This window comes from Annulohypoxylon truncatum, assembly GCF_022578515.1.
Source record: "Annulohypoxylon truncatum strain CBS 140777 unplaced genomic scaffold F4807scaffold_15, whole genome shotgun sequence".
In the NCBI taxonomy this organism is placed as follows: Eukaryota; Fungi; Ascomycota; class Sordariomycetes; order Xylariales; family Hypoxylaceae; genus Annulohypoxylon; species Annulohypoxylon truncatum.
Window position 1 is genome coordinate 17,075 of NW_025953801.1, and position 19,826 is coordinate 36,900.

Genomic DNA, 19,826 nt, shown 5'->3' on the forward strand with positions numbered 1-19,826 from the left:
GCCGGTTCCTTTCTAGGCTATCGAAAAATACAGCTCTTACTGCTGTGGCTTTGTTAGTAGCTGGTGTAACTCTTGGTCTCTTGGTGGAGCTCAGCCCCTTTCTCCATCTACCTACGTATGGTATGACTAAGACTCTTAAACAAATTCCCGACCACTTAGATAATTCATGGCTGATGCCATATATGAAAGATTCCAAATAACTATCGCCATTGACTTTGGTATATCTATTAAACATTAATAATAATTGAATTTGATAAAACCATTCGGGATTTGAAATGGCCATACTAAGATGGACTCTTCCAGGTTCCAAAACATTTCCCTTGCCGCTAACAATTAATCTCCTTACCAGGAGACAACACCTGACTGCAGGAATTAACTAAGAGGTTTAAAAATAATCTCATGCTAACCTCGTGCTCGAGTCGAGTTTTCGAATATCTCAAAATTGACAAATATCATTCATAGTAGATAACATGACAACTACTGACTCCTTTTGATTTCCGCTCTTTTCGCCGTGCGTACAACGCCTTCACAAACTCCCCCCCAAAAGCAGAATACTTAAATTTTTTTCAGTTCATTGGAAACAAGCCCCTTTTTCTCCTTTGCTCACAACTCTACAGGCTGCAATACTTCATACATGTACAATACAACATGACCAACCTAATCTCCAAAATATTACGGGCAAGGTAAAGGGTATACATAAAAATGGCCGAACCCAGGTCGGCCTCGCAGATTTTCCGACATCTCTAACTTTGATTTGCGCTTCCAGCTATTTTCCCTACCCCCGAACACCTAATGCGCCGGCCTGCCTGCTTGCCGACTCGGGCTCGCCCGCCTATCCAAAAAAAACCGTGGAAATCACTTCGCGATAGATAGACTCACAACCCTCGGCGTTCTCACACGCAAATGTGAGAGCGGAAGCCTACACAGTTCCAAGATGGGTATGCCTCGATCCAATGGTCTAGGTTGCCAAGACAGCGTAGATCCACAGCCATAATTATCCTGCCGCGGACACGGAGTGGACTGAATAGACGATAGTATGTGCTTACAAGATTTAGGTCGGCCAGTGTATGTAAAAAAGACATTCCATGTAACATTGTAGGCGCTCCTCTCGGCGCTCGGGAAACCTCTGCACTATGGCAGGAGGTGTCGGTGGTATCAAAAACAGGAAACCCGCCTCGCATAAAAAACCATAAATCCCTGTGGTATCGCAGTATATCAAGAATGGAAAAAATAAATAAAAATAAATCATAGCCCACCATCCACTCCTCCATCCGGTATTCGGTTAAAGCAGTGAATTCGATAAGGTCGCGTCAAATATCATGTGGGTGATGTAATAGGGAGTTATGCTCGATGAGAAGACGTAGAAGTTGGCTACGTAAATAGTGAGGTTGGTAGCCCATTGGTGTTGATGTGATGACTTTATGTGACTTCATGGAGGATGTCGATATTTCGATCCGTAGGCCAGGAGAGAGACCCGATAGTTTTTCTTATTTTCCAAGTTTTTTTATGTTTTGTTCGTTGAAACATTGTAGGAAATGTTGTAAGGAGTGAATAAGGTCGGTGTCTGAAAATGTAAGGAAAATATCAAATGAATGCGGTGCGAATAAGGCGTAATATTCGCTGTTGAAAATGGAAGGAAAAGGTAAATGATCGTAGTTAGATCGTCTCTCCTGGCTTAGATCGCACACCCAACCAGTGCTAGTCATCGTTGTCAAACATCATCTGAACCAATGGGCTCCAGTCAACCCACAGATTTACTGAGTGCCGTGTTCCATCATGCTTCTCCGATTCTCACCGGAGGCACGGGGCGAGATCTCAAGCAGCTTAGCGCTGCCTGCACTAAAGTTTCGAGCATGACCCTTATCGAGGCTGATGCTGGTAGCCCTCTGTGGTAGAACAGGACTATGATCCTCCTCTTCATCATCACTATATCTCTCGGGATATTTGTCGTCGTCATCATCAAATGACTGAAGAAGACCTTCTCGGCTTCGCATTGTGTCCCTATGATGTGTCACGATGGGAATCTGGCCGACTGCGCCCCACTTAGCTTCGTGTTCGTCATCTTCCTCGTCACTGCTGGGACGAGCTTCGCCCGTGGACTTGCGATGTAATTCAGTAGGAACGACGCTGTTCATGTATTCATCTTCGGCGATATTGCCATCATCCGAAGCGCGTCCTTCAGATTCACCTGAGAATGGGGGTTGGGCGTATTGCTGAAGAGAATTCCTCATGCCTGATGAGGCTCGCTTCCTGTTAAAGCGACCAGAAAGCCAAGACGCTTCCGAATCGATCGAGGCAAGCGACATAGACTGTGGCGCCGGCGAAGCCTGCACTTCATCTCGGTGCCATGAGATGGGGGTCGCTCGCATAGCTTCGTGATGGCCGGAGGTAGGGGTATCATAACGCATTTGTACGTCGTCGGGGATCACGGGAAGAGGCTCTGTAGGTAGGGGATCGGCTTCTGGGGATGCCACGCGCGAGTCCGGTGGAGAGAGCGGTAATTCAGGGAGGTCTTCCCGGAAGCGAGACATCGTTCTCTTAGGCACGTTGGGGTTGATCTTTCGTGGAACGAAGTTCGCATGAGCCGGAGGTGGGCCTCCCTGCATCGAGTCTCGCGAGGTGTTCGAGAAAGATGAAGGGCCAGAACTACGTCTGTTCTTGCCCCATCTGAAGAACGACCTCCAAGGTCTCGAAGAGCCGCTATCCGATACCTTTCCACCTGATTCCGCGTATTCGGGCTTAGTCGGGGCAGGTGACGGCAAATCGACATCAATTCTCGCCTTGGTAGAATCCTTTGGCGACTTTGAGCGCGATGTTCTCGATCGTATGAAATTCAGAATCCTTGGACTCGAAGAGCGCGAAGACGGCGGTTGCTCTGGAATAGATTCTGGTACGTGCTCGGATTTGGGAACCCTGGCAGGAGTAGAAGGCTCTAGTGGGATACTGTCCGTCCGATGGAACTCATCCAACGGCTTCGGAGACTCCTCGCGGTTCTCTAAATCTTCTCGTTCTCTGCTTTCCCTCCGAGCCGAGTCATTCGATTGTCTCCTTCTTGATGACGTGATGACTACTGAAGCTGGGTCATATCCTTCGCTGGTCATTTCACGACCCAAAACGCCTCTCTCTAAGTTTTGTGGCGGCGGAGTGCCACTTTTACGAGCCTCGGCTGCTTCTGCTCGTTGCTTTTCCGCTTTTCTTGCGAGACGCCTTTCTAACCTCTCGCGTTCCTTTTCCTTCTTTCTTTCCCTTCTTCGTTTATCTCGCTCCATCAACTCCCGCAGGTCTGCCGTATCTAAATCGTCCGCCAAGTCGTCAATTCTCTTGTGAGCTCTAAGTGTAGCCTCAGGAATAGCGCCCCTGTCGGCGAGCTTCCGTTTTGTCGACTGAGATCGCGTCAGCGCCGCACTAGCGCTGGGTCCATAAATGGGATTTGAAGCACATCGCAATGTCGGACGAGGCGCAAGTGCTTCGAAAGTCGAAACCTTCCAAGAGAGTTGTTCTGAATCAGACGACATAGCTGAATGAATAGAAGCAGGCATGGGCAGGGACATGTCAGAAGAGGGCTCATCCCAGCTTCTGTTCAGGCCCGTCCGAATTCGCTTGCTCTCCTTCTTCGTCGGGCGGCTCGTTGTCCAGGTGTCAGGTGTAGGACGCGCTGGCATAAACTGGCTCATGGCCTTTATCTCGGCTTCTCTGACATGGTCCTCCTTTCGTCGTTTGCTCGACTTCTTTCGCGGTAACGGTTGGCCTCTTCGCTTATTTCCAGAATTGTCATGGTGCAGAGTAGGAACCCGAGTAGCGAAATCTCCGCTAGATCCCGACACGACCCTCTGACTTCCATGCGCTTCATCGTTGATGCCGGAGAGAGGGCCTGGAGGCATTGATGCAACCTTCCCCTTCTTAGATTTGGCGACACGTATAGAATCTCTGCGCCCCGGGGAGAAACTGTAAGTACGGGGTCGTCGTTGTAATTTGTTAGGTCCATCTCGCTTTCCCCTGGGAGGCTCGGGGGTATTAACAGGTTCAGTTTGGCTTCGGGATGGCACTTGGTATTGACGACCACGTCCTGAGGTGTCGGCATCGGAATCGAGAGCGGGAGTTCTCGACCGCTTGCGCGAGCCCTTGCGGCGGAAAGGCCACAAGGCCATATTTCCGGAGTCCGGTGGTCGGGCTCTGGTTTTTGAAAATATTGGCGAGGCTATATGGTGGCGCGCGATTGCGGGTTCCTATCGACGATGTTGGGTGACGATCGCTGCGTGATGATTATCGCCATGGGCGCGGATTAGCTCGAGTTATGCATATAATCAATTAATAAAAGATCGGGCTGTGTATTCACAGTCGATTCGGGTCGTCGAGATGTTTCGCAAATCAATCTGTATTATCGTGCTCGAATTGATGGAACTTCGAAAGGTTGTCGCACGACAGTAATCGGTTAAGTCGGCGTTGGCGTTGGCGTTAAAGAACGCTGGATATATTGATGTCTCTCTCTGTACTTGAGTCGAACACCAATTAGCGACGACTGCAAAAAAGGGAAATGATGTTGACAGTGATGCGTCGACGCGAATTGTTTCAATGCGTTTCCAGCGCAAGTAATGTGGATGGAATTTTGTTCGTGTTGGAATGTTGCGGGTTTTAGATTTGGGATCCAGGGCTAGTGGTTGTGGTTGTGGTTCGAAGGTGGTTCAATCTCCAGCAGGTGGGCAGTGGCGGGTAGTGTAGTGGGAAGGAAATGGATAGCAGAGGAACTGTGGCGGTCGGCAGTGGGGATAGGACATGGAACGCTCACAATTAACTGACAAGGGAAAAGGAAAGCTTGGAAAAAGAGACAAAAACGGGGGAGGGACAGGAGGGAGGCGTCGTTGGCAACTACCCTAGATAACTGCTATTTTCAGGCAGTGCCCAGGTGCGAGTGGCAGGGAAAGGGCGATTAAATGGGCTTTGCGAAATGAAGTCACACCCAGGGGGGACCTTGGGCTGATGTTTAACGGGTTGACGGGTACTGTGGACAATCATTTTGAGTGGGGCCTCAACTGATGTAGACTTTTTAGCATGCTACGTAGTACACCAGTACTATATACTTCGTAAAACCCTAGTCGCAAGCGATTCCGTCACTCCTTCGCAAGTCTCGAAATACTTTCTATTTACTTCTAGGAAGTATCCTTCCCGGTCGTTTACCTGTACCTACATAATGCATGTAACATCCGAATCGCTACCAAGCCGCACCAACCCCAACTTGATCCTATTAGGTACTTCTGTGCCTTCGAAAAAGGAGCGGGTCGACGAGAGAAGAATAATCTAGGTAGGTACTAACACTGACGGTAGTAGATTTGGTGAACTCTCGGGGCACGAAGTGGTCGAATAGATTTAAAATTTAAGATGGGGAATAATTCCGAATCTCGAGCCCCTCAATCGATTTACTACTATCACAACATTCATCGGAAATCTACCTAACCTTAGTTCAAATGTTTTGAGTCGTCGTTTACACGCAGTCACGTACGAAGAATGTAAGGCATTATCGAAGGTCGACGACTAATCCAGTTCACTCTTAGTATGGATCGTAACCAATGAAACAAGTCGTAAGCAGCTTCGTACTATGTAGGGATTGCCCATTACATGCCTACGTCTTCCTTCTACCACCTTTAGCAACCCCCTTTAGGGATACACTATGCCTACCTGGTCTTTCGATGCCAACACTAACAATCCTTAGGACTGTTCTTCTGTGGCTATTTTTGTTAGTATGAATTCGAATGGCAGTATTAGCATGGTGTAGTATAGCGTAGTAGGTATAGCGGCACTTGAAGAGAAAAGCCGGGCTTTTGTTACTTATAGAGCTTAGCTCCAGCTTGATCAGTCCGGTGATGTCAGGAACAAGGGAGAGCAGCAAGGTACCCATACGACCTCTGACTACTGCATAACCTCGACCGTATGAAAAGGTAATGGGTTGCCGGTCAGCTAGCGGGTTGTCCGAAACTTGCAAATTCATAATGTAATCCTTTTCTTCAGAGTCCATTATAAGACCCCTTTTTTAATAATACGTCGCTTATCGTGAAGAGGGTCGAGAGCAACTAGACTGCTAAAAATCCCCCAATGCCCAAGCACAGCGGGAACCCCCAGACGGCGGCATTAGCAGATCGTGTAGCGGCACGGTTTGCCGTTTGACCCATGTTGCCATGCCACTATGCCAACCTACATAGTATGATGGCGGGTAACATCTATGTATGCCTCCGTTATGGGGAGACTTCGATAGGCCGCATGTAGACAACCCTTTTTTATTGATCGCTTAATCAAGCAGTTCTTGGATCGTCCTGAGATAAACAGTGCTCTGCAGCAACGTTTCCCTTATTTATTGACCAAGGTCACGCCAAATTGGTTCCATCAAACACGTGCCCGCGAAATTGGTGAAGAACATAGGGGGCAACATTGTAACGGCCTCTGCCAAGCCAATGGATTCTGTACCTGTAACGCCGCTCCCGAATAAACGCTAGACGCCCACTGCGTCGTCCACTGGCGTCCGCAGGCGAAGCGGGTTACTCCGCTGAAAAAAAAAAGTGTTACCGGCGAAGAAATCGGCGGCCGAATGTTTTAAAGTCAAAAAAAGACTCTCGTATTCAAGGACTTACCAAGTGGGCTTTCGGTCACGAGGTAACAAGGACTCATGTAACTAATGAAATTTCTAGTTTCTTTTGGTACTTGGACTGCATGAAATACCTAAGAGTCTTGAGCAGCCATAACCTAGGCCGTTCAGCATACATACATCCTATATCGTCATAGAGAGTAAGTGGGTGGTAGAGTTTGTTAACGACGATCATATAGGGTATAGCTTCGGCTACGTAAGTTCAGAAAAAGAAATGATAGGCATTCCGCACTTTACAAGACCCTCTGGGACGGCCGTAGGGCGGTCAATCTTTCCTTTCTCGTCATCCTTGAAAAGATGCCGATTTTTCTGGGGGGTCAGTTGTCTTATTCCCCGCCAGCGAGTAAGCAGAAGTTGCAAATGCAGCTCGATATTAGTGATAGTCTGTCCGGCTCTCATTGGGAATCTGGATCTATGCCTCTCGCATGATGCGGGGGTTGTGTGTGGTAGCTCAAACATGCCAGTTACGCCTCTGGAGATTGACACGTAGAAAGTTGTGTGCTTGACACACGCATCTCCCCTGCGCCCGCATGCGAGAGAACAGTTCCTGAGAAGCTTAATGGACGATCGAGCCCAAACTTGCATTAAGATAAGGCCCTGTCTGAGTCTTTATATCGTTCTAGTTAGAGGATTGAGCCTGGAATGGCCAGTTTGCTTCTGACCTCGCTTCAGATGAGGAATATTCCAATGATTGGATGCTTCGCTCTGATCAGAAATTTGTCGTGGCTTCTCGCTATAGCTTAGCCTGTTACATACCTGCATTGGTGTTCAAGGAAAGCTAGCAAGACTAGTTCAAGACATACCTGATTTCCAATGATTGGATGGGACTACTCTATAACAGTCATGGTAACCTATAACATAATGATAATTCGGCCACAAGAATCCAAAATTACTATCTGTGAGATTTGAATCGAGAAGAGTTGATTGGTTATACTATTCACTAATATAATCAAGCCTCAGCGAGAAAAAAGCACTTACTAGACTGCTGTACAACAGTAAGTTGCTTGTGGCTGTCTGTAGGGTTTGTGTCTATGAAGCTGAATCTGAGGTTGCACTTGAACCGGGTTGAAGCATGTAAAAATTATAAACGGCTGGCTCGAGGCTAGATCTCATTAACATGAACTTCAGATCCATGGATATGGTACGTAAGGTATCCTAAGCCAGCTGATGCATTGGCCATTCCCGTCGATTAAGTAGATCAGCCACGTCCGGTATCTAGCCCGCGCTCCCGCCGCCACTTATCCACATACCTTTTTATTCACATTACTATTCAAATTCACGTTACTTATGGATTCCGGGGTATAATAAGTATTGTATTAGGTGATGTGCTAAGTATATCCAGCTTTGCAGAGCCAACCAGCTGGAGAATTGCTTTAGCTCATTGACATCGCTATGTAATAGCTGTCCTGTCCCAAAGCTGAGCTACCAATATGACTCAAGAACATGGCACTCTTAGGATGTTTGTATCCCAACGCTATCCCGATACTCATCCGCACGCCAAGCTAAGCATCTCACCCAGGTCATGACTTATAGTCAAGTAGTAGGCAGTTCCCGAGCCGCTTATACCCTCCAGCGAGCGAGACGTCCGTCCTCGCCAAAATTCCCGCGCTTGATTCGTTTACAAGCTTATCCAAGTTCCACAGAAAATCAAGAAGATGGCGATCTGGACAATGGGCATAGCAACAGCGTCGACGGCGATGCCAGGAGCATCCGCGATCGTTAGGCCTAACACAGTGCCCGCAGTGAAGTTTGCGGCGGCCCCATCGATAGCAACTTGCGACAGGTTTCCGCATTGTTGGTTCAGCTGCACGTCCATCATCAACCCCATCAGTTTCGGCGATTCAACGTCCAGGATAGCGCGGGCGTCGAAGGTTCCCAGGTTGGAAGAGCGCAAGAAGGCTGCACGATAGGTCGAGTTCAAAGCGACGGTAGAAAGGTTGGCTACTGTCGCATAGTTTTGACAGACGGCCGTGGTAGCGGCGTTTGCGGTTGGGCTTTGTCGGGGTGCCAATGCATCGGGGACCTCAGCTTGGGCTACTGTAATGTTGCAGATAGACAGTAGCAGCACGAGGAATTTGAACGTTGTCCGGAACATGGTGGAAGACATCTTGTCGTTGAGGGAATTAAGCAAGAGGCAAGATATTACTAGTCGTCGGATGCTGTGGCCTGCCACGGAGCACGGTATTATTGTATACGGATGAAGAACGAACGAAGCGGCGTTGAAGAAGCGAAGGGCAATAGGCAGAGAGATCAACTCACGAGAAGAGAATAGAAAAATGAGATGGAACCTACATGAGAGGAAGTATCTGAAATAATCCTTTCTGGCGGAGGCAGAGTAGCAGGCGCGTAGGGGCCTACCAGGTTTCGGTCCAGGGTGTTCCGACGTCTCAGATCCTTAGGTAGTCGTAAGATCCAGTCATCGTCAGATTTGCTATCATAGCCACATAGAAAACTAGCCACAATACGACGCTGACTTATACATACCCAGGCACTATCAACAAGTCTGAATTCATCGGCGAAGCATTCGTACTATCATTCAAAGCTTATCAGGTAGATGAGTTCATAATTATATTCTTTTCACATGTATACGTATCCAACCTGAAGTCGTTAGAAGATACAACGGGGTTTTTGACGCACAGACTTGAGGATTTCCCTAGCCGACGATAGTGAGACTAGTATACACCCCACTGACGGATATAGTAGGATTGCTGTAAAACCCAATGTGATATCGTATTATTTGCATGTGGGATAGGTATGTGATATCCAACTTTGAGTAGCAGCGAAATGCATGGTGATATTGTTTAACCAGATATGCATTGCCTACCTAGAATACGTTCTTCCCATAAATTCATCCGTGTCTTCGGACAAAGTCCAATTGAAACGACCTTTAGTCAACCAGCTACCAGCTTATTACATGAGTACCGATCATCCTACTGAATCATAATAGACAAGATAATTATCCTACTAGGTAACCCTAATATGCCTTCATAACAGACGATGAATTCCTCCTTCGTCGATGTCTTTGTCTCCCCCTTTTCGAGCTGGATAGTGTTTATAGCTCTTAGCACAGTAAATCTTGCACCTCCTACTAGTAATTGCTTATATACCTGTTTACTTAATATTGTACCATTAAATTCACTCCACTCTCATAGCATTCGGTCATTTTCAAAGCAATTCATATGAAATTGGCTGAATTATATTTCTACCCCTGATTAGTCACGATGGTGATACATGGAGTACTTAATATTTCCGTATTTCTGTGGGGTAGGGAAAGGACAAACATGAACAGCTAGGTTCATAGCGGTTTTCTAGTGCAAGAGCATCGGACCAATCAGCATGGATGACATAATCAACATTAGGTAATCGATTGTTTACTCACCCCCACATAGCAACCATACGAAAACATCCAACTCCCTAAACCTTTTTCGATCGACTATCTAATTCGATAACCTTGAAAGTTTACCATCGAGAGCGGATTATCGAAATATTTATTCCGCTTTGACACCGGAGCAATAGTAATTAAGAGCATAGAAGACATACACGAACTCCACAAGTATTTCAAAGAGACGATTGCAAATACCCAACACCGCGATCATGGCGTACAATCCACGAATGTCCATAATTCCGCCGTCGCAAAACCAATCGCGCACGCGCAAGAAGGAGGAGGAAGCCGACGCATTCATGCGCCTACCGGACAAGGAGATCGTCGGATGTATAACAGACATCGGCATTCCATTTAGCGTCGCCGACCTCCAGAAGCCGAACCCTCTCCAAGTCCAGATGATCTTCGAATGGTTTGCCGAACTGTTGCTAAATGCGACACGTGAGACCGTCGAGCCGGCAATGCGCGCTGCCGCCGAAGATGTCTGTGGCGAGTTCACCGACATTGTGCCTCCCGATACGCGCAACCTACTGGGCTTCTACGTATCGCTACGCAAACTACTTCTTGAGTGCGGCATCACCGACTTTAGTTTCTCCGACTTGTACAAGCCCACGCACCCGCGCCTCGTTAAGATCTTCAGCTACCTGATCAACTTTGTTCGATTCCGCGAGAGTCAGACCAATGTCATTGATGAGCATTTCAACAAGGCCGAGCAGACCAAGGCACGGATTGAGACACTGTATGGCGAGAACCAAGACATGGAGTCTAGATTAGATGAGATGCGACATAACCGAAGAGCGATGGAGGCCCAAGTACGCGAGAAGACGGAACGAAATGAAGAGCTAAAGAAAACCCTACTGGAATTGCGACGAAACCAGGAGAGGGTTGCAGATCGACTGGACGGGGCTAAGCAGAAAAAGGCAGAGCTGGCCCAGAGACTAGAGCAAAAAACAGCTGAAAAGATGTTGCTGAAGCAGGAAAGCAATAAATTGCGACCATACACTCTTCAAAGTCCCCAAGCGCTACAGACAAGTTTGACAGAGCTCAGCAATACTCTTAACGGGGACAAATCGCATATAGATTCTCTAGACCGACGAGCAAGAGCATTACAAACATCAACCGATTCCTTCGGAGTCGTGGCGACAGATGTGGCGTCATGTATCAAACTCCTAGACGATATCGCAAACGAGTTAACCAAGGAGGAGGAGGAAAATGCTAGAAATGCGAGGCAACGAGATACATTATCCGAGCGTGGCAACAATGTCAAAGAAGTGGAGAGGACAGAGGCGTTGTTACAAAGGCAATTAAGCAAGTGGAACGAACGCACAGAGAAGCTCCGCGATCAAAGCCGAGAGAAAGCCCAGGAAGCGAAGAAGAAGATGGAGGAGCTCCGAGCATTACACAAGAAGCTGACGGAGGAGAGAACGGCAAAGGGCAACGAAATCGAAAAACGAAGAGTTCGGATTGAGCAAACTGAGAAAAAGGTAAGCTTTCCCCGTTTACGTTGATCATTTTCTTCAATAGACTGCTAACACAGAAACAGATGCTTGATCTCAAGGAGAACATTGAGAACGAGGTCCACGCGGCATACGACGAGTATCTGAAGATGGAGTCGCACATCAAGCTGTATATCACTGAGATGGAGCAGGCTATTTGATTATTATCCCTTATTTGTTCAGTGCATGCGTGACGAGACCACGATTGGGATACCACAGCAGGCGTTCAGGTGTTGAGGGCCGGTCAAGGCTTAGGCGGTCTGTATATAGACGTCAAGTGGTTCATTATTATAACCAACGTGACGAGTGTCCGAAGAGAGAATGATTACATGCTCATCAAGATCGACTTTCATCCTTTGTTTTCGGAGTGTTCCTCTTCATCTTTCAAGCTCGTATCCCACTCTCCACGCTGAAAATGAAACCATCTCTTCATAACTCTCCCGACCTCCACAGTTCGGCCTGTCCAACCACCCTCTTCCGAGTCGGGGCCTAACCTTCGACCACCACCGCTTAGAAAGGGGACGGCTTCTTTTAGCACGTCCTCGAAAGGTTGGGGAGGGTTGTGCTTCCGGGGCTCGACAATAATCGTTTGCCATTGCAATCGATGACCCAGCTCTATTAGCGTAGAGGTGGAATTGCCAAGACCCTGAGCGCTCCATTCGCTGGTATCACGATGCATCTCCAGAAACCCATACAATATTATATGTGGTGGGTATCTTCCCGAAGCGCTAAAATTAGCTGGAGGGGTTGAGATCTTGGAATCATCGGGCGAAAAGACGGCTAGATAGGCGCGGAGATGCGTGACTGTGGGGATGTATACCACGCGGGTGTGCCGTGATGTAGCAAGTTGGTACAAAGGAGAGGATAAGAGCCTCTGCTTTTGCCTGACCTGCTCCTCATCAACCATATGAACGTTCCGCGCGGCGTCAGGAGGCGGACTTTCTGCTCCTTGTTCCACAGGAGCTACCTCCTCAGGAGATGTTATCTCTTGATACACATCGTTAGCGAGGGTTGCGAGGAAGTCCTGCCGAGAGGAGCATATTATAAGCGTTGTGGGATAGACGTGACGGTCTAGGATATAATTGAGAAGCTCGGAGGGAAATGCTGGAGATAGGAAGACGAACGGCGCCGAAGACATGGATATTGTAGCTTCATAGTAGCCATCCTAGAGTCTTAGCAGAGAAATCTGAGCATATGTAAGATATATATTCGCTCGGTACTTTTCATATCATGTTGAACTTTGGAATATAGGTAAGTAGAGATCTAGATCATGTACATCCAAAATATTATAAAGCACCAGGTAGTAATTATGTACCTACCTAGGTATTCAATGTCAGGTGTGTCCATCAAATGTAAGTTTGGACCCGCCGTTCCGAATAGAGTTGATTGAGAAACGGAGGGAGTTGCGATGGCGTATTCGGGGTTCCACATAAAGGCGGACTTAGTTGTGCCCCACCAAAACTCAACAATTAACTTTCTTCCACCGACGTCACACTCCTAAGAACACAATAACGCGATCGACGCAGCAGCTTACAAGCTGTATGCGCGCACATATCCACACATCATGGAGTCTATCTCTCGAATATCCAACTTACTCGAGAGCGGTAAGAACAATTGCGTCCTAAGAGCCACTCGACTGAAGCGGACTGACATTTATCTCCATAGCTCGGGAGCTCACCCTCGACGCGGCTCAAGCCGCCCGGAGCTCTCGAAGCACCACACGAACATTGCCCGTGCCACAAATCAAGAAACTTCTAGACAGCCGAAATGATCGCGAAGTGCTCGACGGACTCCGGCGCGTCATCTCTGTACGCATTCAAGATTTATTCTCTTCCACTACTAGGGAGCGCCAGCTGATCGATCCTACTTAACCAGATGATGTATCGCCAGCAAAAGACCTTACCCTTCTTCTCCTCTGTCGTCAAGAATGTCGCGTCGCCGAACCTCGAAATAAAGAAACTTGTATACATATACCTCATTCACCATGCCGAACAGGAACCAGATATGGCCCTTTTATCCATTAATACCATCCAGAAATCCTTGTCAGATTCGAACCCGCAAGTACGAGCGCTCGCCCTACGCACCATGTCCGGCATCCGAGTCCCAGTCATCAGTCAGATCGTCTCGTTGGCTATCAAAAAGGGCGTGGTTGACATGTCTCCCCATGTACGCAAAGCCGCTGCTCTTGCCATACCGAAATGCTATCGTCTAGAACCGAGTACTCTACCGCAACTACTAGAAAACCTGACGACACTCCTAGGCGACAAGCAGTACTTTGTTGCAGGAGCTGCCGTTAGCGCTTTCAATGAAATATGTCCCGACAGGGTGGATTTGATCCACAAGCATTATAGGAGTCTCGTTAAAAAGGTTGTCGACATGGACGAATGGAGCCAACTTGCGATGCTAAAGATGGTGACAATCTATGCACGAAAGTGCTTCCCAAGGCGGACTAGAAGTGCAAAGGCAAATGACAAATCAACAGATCTCCAGGACTTCTACGGAGATGCTTCACCGGAATCTGCATCGGAAGGGGAACAAGTGATTGTCCTCGACCCTGATCTTGTCTTATTGCTTAACGGGATCAAGCCACTTCTTCAGAGTAGGAACTCTGGAGTTGTGGTAGCTGTAGCCCGCTGCTATATGGACATAGGTACTGCCGAATATACAAAAGCTGCAGTTGGTCCGTTAGTTGCTCTCCTACGGGGCGCGCAAGATATTCAACAAGTGGCCCTCTACAACATAGTTTCCGTCTGTCTGGCACACCCGGAGTCTTTCGTCAGACATGCGTCCCATTTCCTCGTCCGCGCTACTGACACAGCCCCAGTGTGGGAATTAAAGCTTGAAGTTCTCACACTGATCTTCCCTCATAGCCCCTTGCATACAAAGAGCCTCATACTCAACGAGCTCGAACACTTTGCTCGCGGGACGAATAAATCGCTTGTTCGCGAAGCAGTGCGAGCTATTGGCCGCTGCGCGCAAGGTGATCCTGCAACCGCATCCCGGTGTATGCGGCTTCTACTCGGACAAATAACAAGTTTAGACGGCACGTTAGCGGCTGAGTCTCTGACAGTGATTCGGCACCTTATCCAACAAGATCCTCAGGCACATGTGGGGACCGTCGTGCGCTTAGCAAAGAATCTAGATTCCGCAACCGATCCACAAGCGCGCGCAACTATCATCTGGCTCGTGGGCGAATTCGCCGGTCTGAACGGCGAGGACAACATCGCGGCCGACGTGCTGCGCATACTTCTCAAGGAATTCGCAGACGAGTCCGAGATCGCCAAGCGGCAGATCGTCCTGTTAGCCGCGAAAGTGTACTTACATCACCTCAACCGAGTAACCGAAGTACAGAAGTCAGATGAAGAGAACCAGGAGCCTCCTCCCAACTCAGAAGATCATCCCATAGCCCGTCTATGGAATTACGTCCTTCTACTCGTCCGATACGACACTTCGTACGATTTGCGCGACCGCACGCGCTTGTACAAAGCACTGTTGAGTGTACCTCAACTCGCAACCCTCATGCTGCTAGCTCCTAAACCGGCACCTCAGGCGCCCAGCCCGTCGGAGACGCGCCGGGGGTTCGCGCTAGGGTCCTCGGCGCTAGTCCTTGCGGGCGGTGGCGGTGTGCACGGGCTCCGCGGGTACGAAGCCCTACCAGACTGGGTCCCGGAGGGCCGCGAGCCGGACCCGAAGTTAAGAAACACGGAGGGTGTTAGGGACGAATACACGGGCGAGAAGAGGGTCGTCCCCGCTGCGCAGATGCTCGGCGACGGACGCAGAGGTGGGAATAGGAGCAATGGATTATCCGCGGCAGCGGCACCGGGGACGGGTGCAAAGACTTTGGATGATTGGCTTGCCGAGGACGAGAACGAGAACGAGGACGAGGATGATGAAGGAGAGGAGGGCGGGGAAGAGGAAGAAGAGAGCGAGGAGGACGAAGAGGAAGAGTCTGAGGAGGAAGAATCTGATGATGAGGAGGAAGAAGAGAGCGACCAAGAATCAGACGATGCGAAAGCTGAGTTGGAAGGATTTCTTAATCGCTGACCTTAGACCTCTCTTCACTTCTCGTTAAGCGCATAGGTCTTTGCGTTCTGGGTATGAATACGGCGAGGATAGAAGCTACCTATTATGGCTGCATTGGGACTAGCTGCTTAGAATTGGAGCATTGCCGGTGCATTGGTTTGTGGCTGCTTTGCCTTGATTATGGATAATGAGGTATCGTCAAAGCATGAAAATCGACTATTTGAATGAAGTGCTATGGTGTTGAAGATATGTATAGTACACACAATAAATTAAAAGTGGATCGCCTGAGGAGGTTGTTTAGAAAAGGGTATATCCATATTCGTAAGTTAGGGATGTCTCGGTTCTATCTATAATGCGAAAACTCAACATAATATCCAAACGTATCTCCCCGTAGGTCGCTTGTTTATGTTCAAGAATAATAGCTCGCTCGCTACCCGGCAAACCCGCAAGATGACATAGATCGTATCTACCATCGAAACAAAGGCCTTATCTACACGCCCGAAACCTCCTCCGGCGCCGCTTTCCGCTCCGCCAACGCCCCCTCGTCGCTCGATATCACGGGTTCTTCGGGCTTCGCCTTCTCGGACACGGCCTTCTTCCTCCCGAAGCGCCGGGCCTCGCGCTCGGCCATGGCTGGGAAGAGGAAGCCTGGCGAGAACGCGGTCAGGAGGATGACGGGGATGACGATGCAGCTGTAAGCGTGGTTAGATCGGGTTGGCTATAGCTTTGATCTCCTTTCTTTCGCAAGTAGGGGGTTAGGAGGAGAGTGGGGAGTTTGATAGTTTGGGCAAGGGGGACGGGCGAGTGAAAAGGAGGAAAGGGGGAGAGAGGGAATAGGGGTGTAGGCGGAACTTACAAGCCCTCGAGGACAACAAACGACGGCTCGTCTTGCATAATAGGGTTTCCCCAACCACCGGCCATCTCCGCGATTCTGTATATACACCGAATCAAGATCCCCGCGTACGCGCCAGCAACCGCATATACAAACATACGGAACTTACGATCCCTCCACGTCGCCAGCGCCAGCCTATCCTGCTCCCCTAACCTTCCCTCCTCTGCCGCTCCCTCCACACTCCTAACCCACCCCCTAACCCTACGCCAGTAATCCCCCACCATGACCCCAAAGCCACCCAGCACGGCGCACTGCAGCGCGATGCCCGCGATGATAACGCGGTCGCCGCTCTCGAGCAGCTCCGGGTGCGTGTACCCGGCGCTGGCGGCGAGGCTGCCGCCGATGGCCTGCAGGATGAGGCAGGAGACGTCGGCGGGCACGAAGATCAGCGGGTAGAGGCGCGGGCGCAGGCGCGAGAGGGCCGGGTTGAGGGATAAGGTGACGTGCTTTAGCGTCAGGTAGATGGAGATGCATATCAGCGTCGGCGCGAGGATGATGGCGCAGATCTGTGTTTGGAAGGCGCTTGAGTTCCACGGGTTGGCGTGCAGGAGGACGCGGGATATGTAGCCTGGGGCGGGTGGTTTTTTTGGTTAGCTAGGTGGTATGATGGGAGCTTGGCTTGTCTCTCTCCCTCTGTGCGTGTGTGTGTGTGTGTGCGTAGATATGTGTAGACGGAGGATGAAATTTTACGGGCTGAAGCGAGAACGTACCTGCGAATTCTAGAATGCACCCAGCTGTCAAAGCAGCGGAATACCCCCAAGTTCTCTTCCAGATGCCGGTGGTGACAAGGCCTATGACACACAGGCCGAACGCCGCAGCGAGGAAGGCGTTGACGCCAAGGTTGGGGTAGTAGCCCAGTACCGTCGCTTCAACTGGGCAGACAGGGCTAACTTCCGTACATAGTCTGTATGATATGTGTTGCGGTGAACCTGTACTGTTTGTACTATTCGACATCTTGTCGAGTTTTTCTCACAGAAGCTTCCTCGCTCCTCTTCTGTCCAATCGTTGCGGCCGTCTAAGTGTATGCGTATGTGTATTGAGTTCGCTTTAGAGAAAAGAGCACTTATCGTACTTATAGGGATTTCGGTTGAGTAAGCGCTGAGGTATTACTATCCTAGTAAGTAGATATGTATAAAATATGGGTAGGTAGGAAATAAAATAGGATATAAACAAGATATGTGCAAGAATTGTTATAGCAAAGGGTATTATACTAAGTAAAGATAGGTCGGGAAAAAAAGAAGTAAAAGGAGAATTAATCCCAGCAAGCAGAAATCCGGCAGTATGGTAAGTTAATAAGGAAACGTGGGAGCCTCATGGATTATGGGATATTTCAGGCGAATCGGTCTCCATCGTGACAGGGTAATCTGATATCTCGGCATCATCGATGGGCGAACCGAATCACGAATACGGGGAATGGCGCGAGGACCCGGTGCGGAAAGAGATCGAATAGTGTCCGCGAGGAGGTTACTAAATGCGGTAAAGACGAAGATTATAGGCCAGGAAGGGTAGACGTCGCTTAACGATCTGACAGGCCCTTAAGTGGGCTTCTAGAACCCCGATGCCCAGCTCGGTACGCCAACCGAGCAAACGAATCTTTGTCCAGTTGCCAAGTCCCAAGATACAAAGAATTTCAGTTGGAAAGATCGTACTACCTGCCTAGCTAAGCCTATTAGTCTGAATAATCGCTTCGGTAATTTGAACAAGCGCTTGGAGTTACCAGCTGTGACGTATCATATCGTTGACAAGGTCCAATGGAAATCTAGATGATGTAGATATAAGATATTAGATCGATCCGCATTAGAGGCGGAAGAGACCTCATCCGGGACGCTACCACGGCGCCACGCAGATCTCGGGCCCAGAACACATAGCCGCATTCTACTTATAATTAACCTTACTCGTGTCAAAATATTCATATTTCCAGTATAGCCGCCGAAAGTTTAGAGACCTGAAATCTGACGAATTTTCATGGAATATAAGTATTTCAATTACATATAGATATATCTCATTCCTTACCGCCGAGGAATCTATAAATGACGGAAAAGTCCCTTCCTCTGCACGATCCTACTTGTTCCGCTTCTTCGTAGACTTGCCTTGCTCGGTCACCGAGTTCCAACTTTGCATCGGCTTCCTTTGCAGCTACGATGGCGAGCTTCAAATCTTTCTTCATCAGACTAATGCCAAACCCACCGGAGTAGTCACGGCTAGCCGGCGCACCTTCAACTACTCCCTTTACCGGATTGTTGACTTCGCTGGGCCAGCACCTACCAGTGCTAACATTGATGATATTCGCCAATGTCTTAGGATCGAGTCCCCATTTGATACCGAGATTCATCGCTTCAGCCGTTGCGATGTTGTTGATCGCCAGCAGGTAGTTATTGGCTAGTTTTGCGCTAAGTCCATTACCCTGGGCGCCGCAATGCAATACTCGTTTCCCCATTCGCAATAGTAATGGTTCTAACCTTGGCACCAAAGCGTCAGGGGCGCCCAGCATAAAGGTTAAAGTGCCTGCAGTAGCACCTACAACGCCGCCTGACATGGGAGCATCCACAAATTGGCCCTGGTTTGCATCTGCAACCCACCTTGCAACCTCTCGGGATGACGAAGGATCAATGGTTGAACAGTCGATATACACCCTAGCTTTCCCAGGTAAGTCTGGAGACAATATCTCGCGGTACACGCTCTTTACGTGAGATGGTTCAGGCAGCACCGTTATTACTATATCCTAGAGGAATCAGTTAGTCTCGACACCCTCACATCATTCCGATAATTTAAAGATGATATGAATTAACTCTTCAGAGGATTGGCTTTAAAGTAGGTTGATAATCACAGGAAGGCCGGCGAACCGGCCCCAACTTAGATCATAGATAGAACAGACTCATCATAGAAACAATTGGGGTTTAAGGAATAACGAAAACTTACCGACTCTCTTGCAGCATCGTTTGCATTGCGCGAGACTTCAACAGCAGCACCACCAGTTTGAGAAACTTTCATCTCTTCAGCTAGACGTTTCGTAGCATTGATATTGATATCGAATAGTCTGACTGAATCACTGGGAGAAAGTTTCGACTGGAGATTTTTGGCCATTTGGTAACCCTAGATCCGCATTTATTAGTCTTCGTTGTTTGCTACGTATTGAGAAGATAACAGCGCGGAACGTACCATTTGACCTAAACCGATGAAGCCATAGCTCTCTAGCCGTCTCGGTGTTGTCGAGAAAGCTCGCTGTTGAGCTCTGAAGAAGCCCCACGCAACCAGACGTGCTCTCATGTTGCTTAATGACGAAACCCAACTGCCCTAAACCTATAATATCTTGATAAGATCAACTTGAAGTGTCGTTATACATATTATAAGGATCTAGAGAAAGGTCAAAAAGTTCAGTTGGAGACTTCTCCACGCTCT

General features: G+C 48.7%; 7 protein-coding genes across 7 annotated transcripts; 2 read left to right on the forward strand and 5 right to left on the reverse strand.

Annotated features, from left to right (window-relative positions):
- Positions 1-1,754: 1,754 nt before the first annotated feature.
- F4807DRAFT_460106 (uncharacterized protein) lies at positions 1,755-3,881 on the reverse strand (the record flags this gene model as incomplete). Its single annotated transcript, XM_048001474.1, has 1 exon — positions 1,755-3,881. One exon carries the CDS (start codon positions 3,879-3,881, stop codon positions 1,755-1,757), a length of 2,127 nt encoding a protein of 708 aa, XP_047854335.1.
- Positions 3,882-7,834: 3,953 nt separating this feature from the next.
- Positions 7,835-9,259, reverse strand: F4807DRAFT_74929 (uncharacterized protein). The gene is made up of 2 exons (XM_048003438.1): positions 8,927-9,259; positions 7,835-8,869 (listed from the first exon to the last, which is right to left on the reverse strand). The coding sequence occupies exon 2, from the start codon at positions 8,739-8,741 to the stop codon at positions 8,253-8,255; it is 489 nt and encodes a 162-aa protein (XP_047854336.1). The 5' UTR covers positions 8,742-8,869; positions 8,927-9,259; the 3' UTR covers positions 7,835-8,252.
- Positions 9,260-9,973: 714 nt separating this feature from the next.
- Positions 9,974-11,767, forward strand: F4807DRAFT_74941 (Nuf2 family protein). The gene is made up of 3 exons (XM_048003439.1): positions 9,974-9,993; positions 10,093-11,500; positions 11,560-11,767. Exons 2-3 carry the CDS (start codon positions 10,229-10,231, stop codon positions 11,671-11,673), a joined length of 1,386 nt encoding a protein of 461 aa, XP_047854337.1. The 5' UTR covers positions 9,974-9,993; positions 10,093-10,228; the 3' UTR covers positions 11,674-11,767.
- Positions 11,555-12,932, reverse strand: F4807DRAFT_74955 (uncharacterized protein). The gene is made up of 2 exons (XM_048003440.1): positions 12,832-12,932; positions 11,555-12,698 (listed from the first exon to the last, which is right to left on the reverse strand). Exon 2 carries the CDS (start codon positions 12,648-12,650, stop codon positions 11,862-11,864), a length of 789 nt encoding a protein of 262 aa, XP_047854338.1. The 5' UTR covers positions 12,651-12,698; positions 12,832-12,932; the 3' UTR covers positions 11,555-11,861.
- On the forward strand, positions 12,893-15,972 carry F4807DRAFT_75044 (ARM repeat-containing protein). The gene is made up of 3 exons (XM_048003441.1): positions 12,893-13,116; positions 13,178-13,320; positions 13,388-15,972. Exons 1-3 carry the CDS (start codon positions 13,077-13,079, stop codon positions 15,554-15,556), a joined length of 2,352 nt encoding a protein of 783 aa, XP_047854339.1. The 5' UTR covers positions 12,893-13,076; the 3' UTR covers positions 15,557-15,972.
- Positions 15,791-17,905, reverse strand: F4807DRAFT_74918 (RTA1-domain-containing protein). The gene is made up of 3 exons (XM_048003437.1): positions 17,138-17,905; positions 16,392-16,995; positions 15,791-16,227 (listed from the first exon to the last, which is right to left on the reverse strand). The coding sequence occupies exons 1-3, from the start codon at positions 17,379-17,381 to the stop codon at positions 16,026-16,028; spliced, it is 1,050 nt and encodes a 349-aa protein (XP_047854340.1). The 5' UTR covers positions 17,382-17,905; the 3' UTR covers positions 15,791-16,025.
- Positions 17,770-19,694, reverse strand: F4807DRAFT_467370 (putative 3-hydroxyisobutyrate dehydrogenase G6G8.5; the record flags this gene model as incomplete). The annotated part of the gene is made up of 3 exons (XM_048002483.1): positions 17,770-19,149; positions 19,347-19,520; positions 19,587-19,694. The coding sequence occupies 3 exons, from the start codon at positions 19,692-19,694 to the stop codon at positions 18,430-18,432; spliced, it is 1,002 nt and encodes a 333-aa protein (XP_047854341.1). The 3' UTR covers positions 17,770-18,429.
- Between the last annotated feature and the right edge of the window lie 132 nt (positions 19,695-19,826).

What these genes read in the sequence shown, in the direction of transcription:
- F4807DRAFT_75044 (XM_048003441.1), top strand. Translation starts at nt 13,077, where the DNA reads ATGGAGTCTATCTCTCGAATATCCAACTTACTCGAGAGCG. An exon ending in ATCCAACTTACTCGAGAGCG is followed by an intron (nt 13,117 to 13,177) that starts GTAAGAACAATT and finishes TTATCTCCATAG; the next exon opens with CTCGGGAGCTCACCCTCGAC. An exon ending in GACTCCGGCGCGTCATCTCT is followed by an intron (nt 13,321 to 13,387) that starts GTACGCATTCAA and finishes CTACTTAACCAG; the next exon opens with ATGATGTATCGCCAGCAAAA.
- F4807DRAFT_74918 (XM_048003437.1), bottom strand. Translation starts at nt 17,381, where the DNA reads ATGTCGAATAGTACAAACAGTACAGGTTCACCGCAACACATATCATAC. An exon ending in GTGCATTCTAGAATTCGCAG is followed by an intron (nt 16,996 to 17,137) that starts GTACGTTCTCGC and finishes CACCCGCCCCAG; the next exon opens with GCTACATATCCCGCGTCCTC. An exon ending in TTTGTTGTCCTCGAGGGCTT is followed by an intron (nt 16,228 to 16,391) that starts GTAAGTTCCGCC and finishes CCACGCTTACAG; the next exon opens with CTGCATCGTCATCCCCGTCA.
- F4807DRAFT_74929 (XM_048003438.1), bottom strand. Translation starts at nt 8,741, where the DNA reads ATGTCTTCCACCATGTTCCGGACAACGTTCAAATTCCTCGTGCTGCTA.
- F4807DRAFT_74941 (XM_048003439.1), top strand. Translation starts at nt 10,229, where the DNA reads ATGGCGTACAATCCACGAATGTCCATAATTCCGCCGTCGCAAAACCAA. An exon ending in TTGAGCAAACTGAGAAAAAG is followed by an intron (nt 11,501 to 11,559) that starts GTAAGCTTTCCC and finishes ACACAGAAACAG; the next exon opens with ATGCTTGATCTCAAGGAGAA.
- F4807DRAFT_74955 (XM_048003440.1), bottom strand. Translation starts at nt 12,650, where the DNA reads ATGTCTTCGGCGCCGTTCGTCTTCCTATCTCCAGCATTTCCCTCCGAG.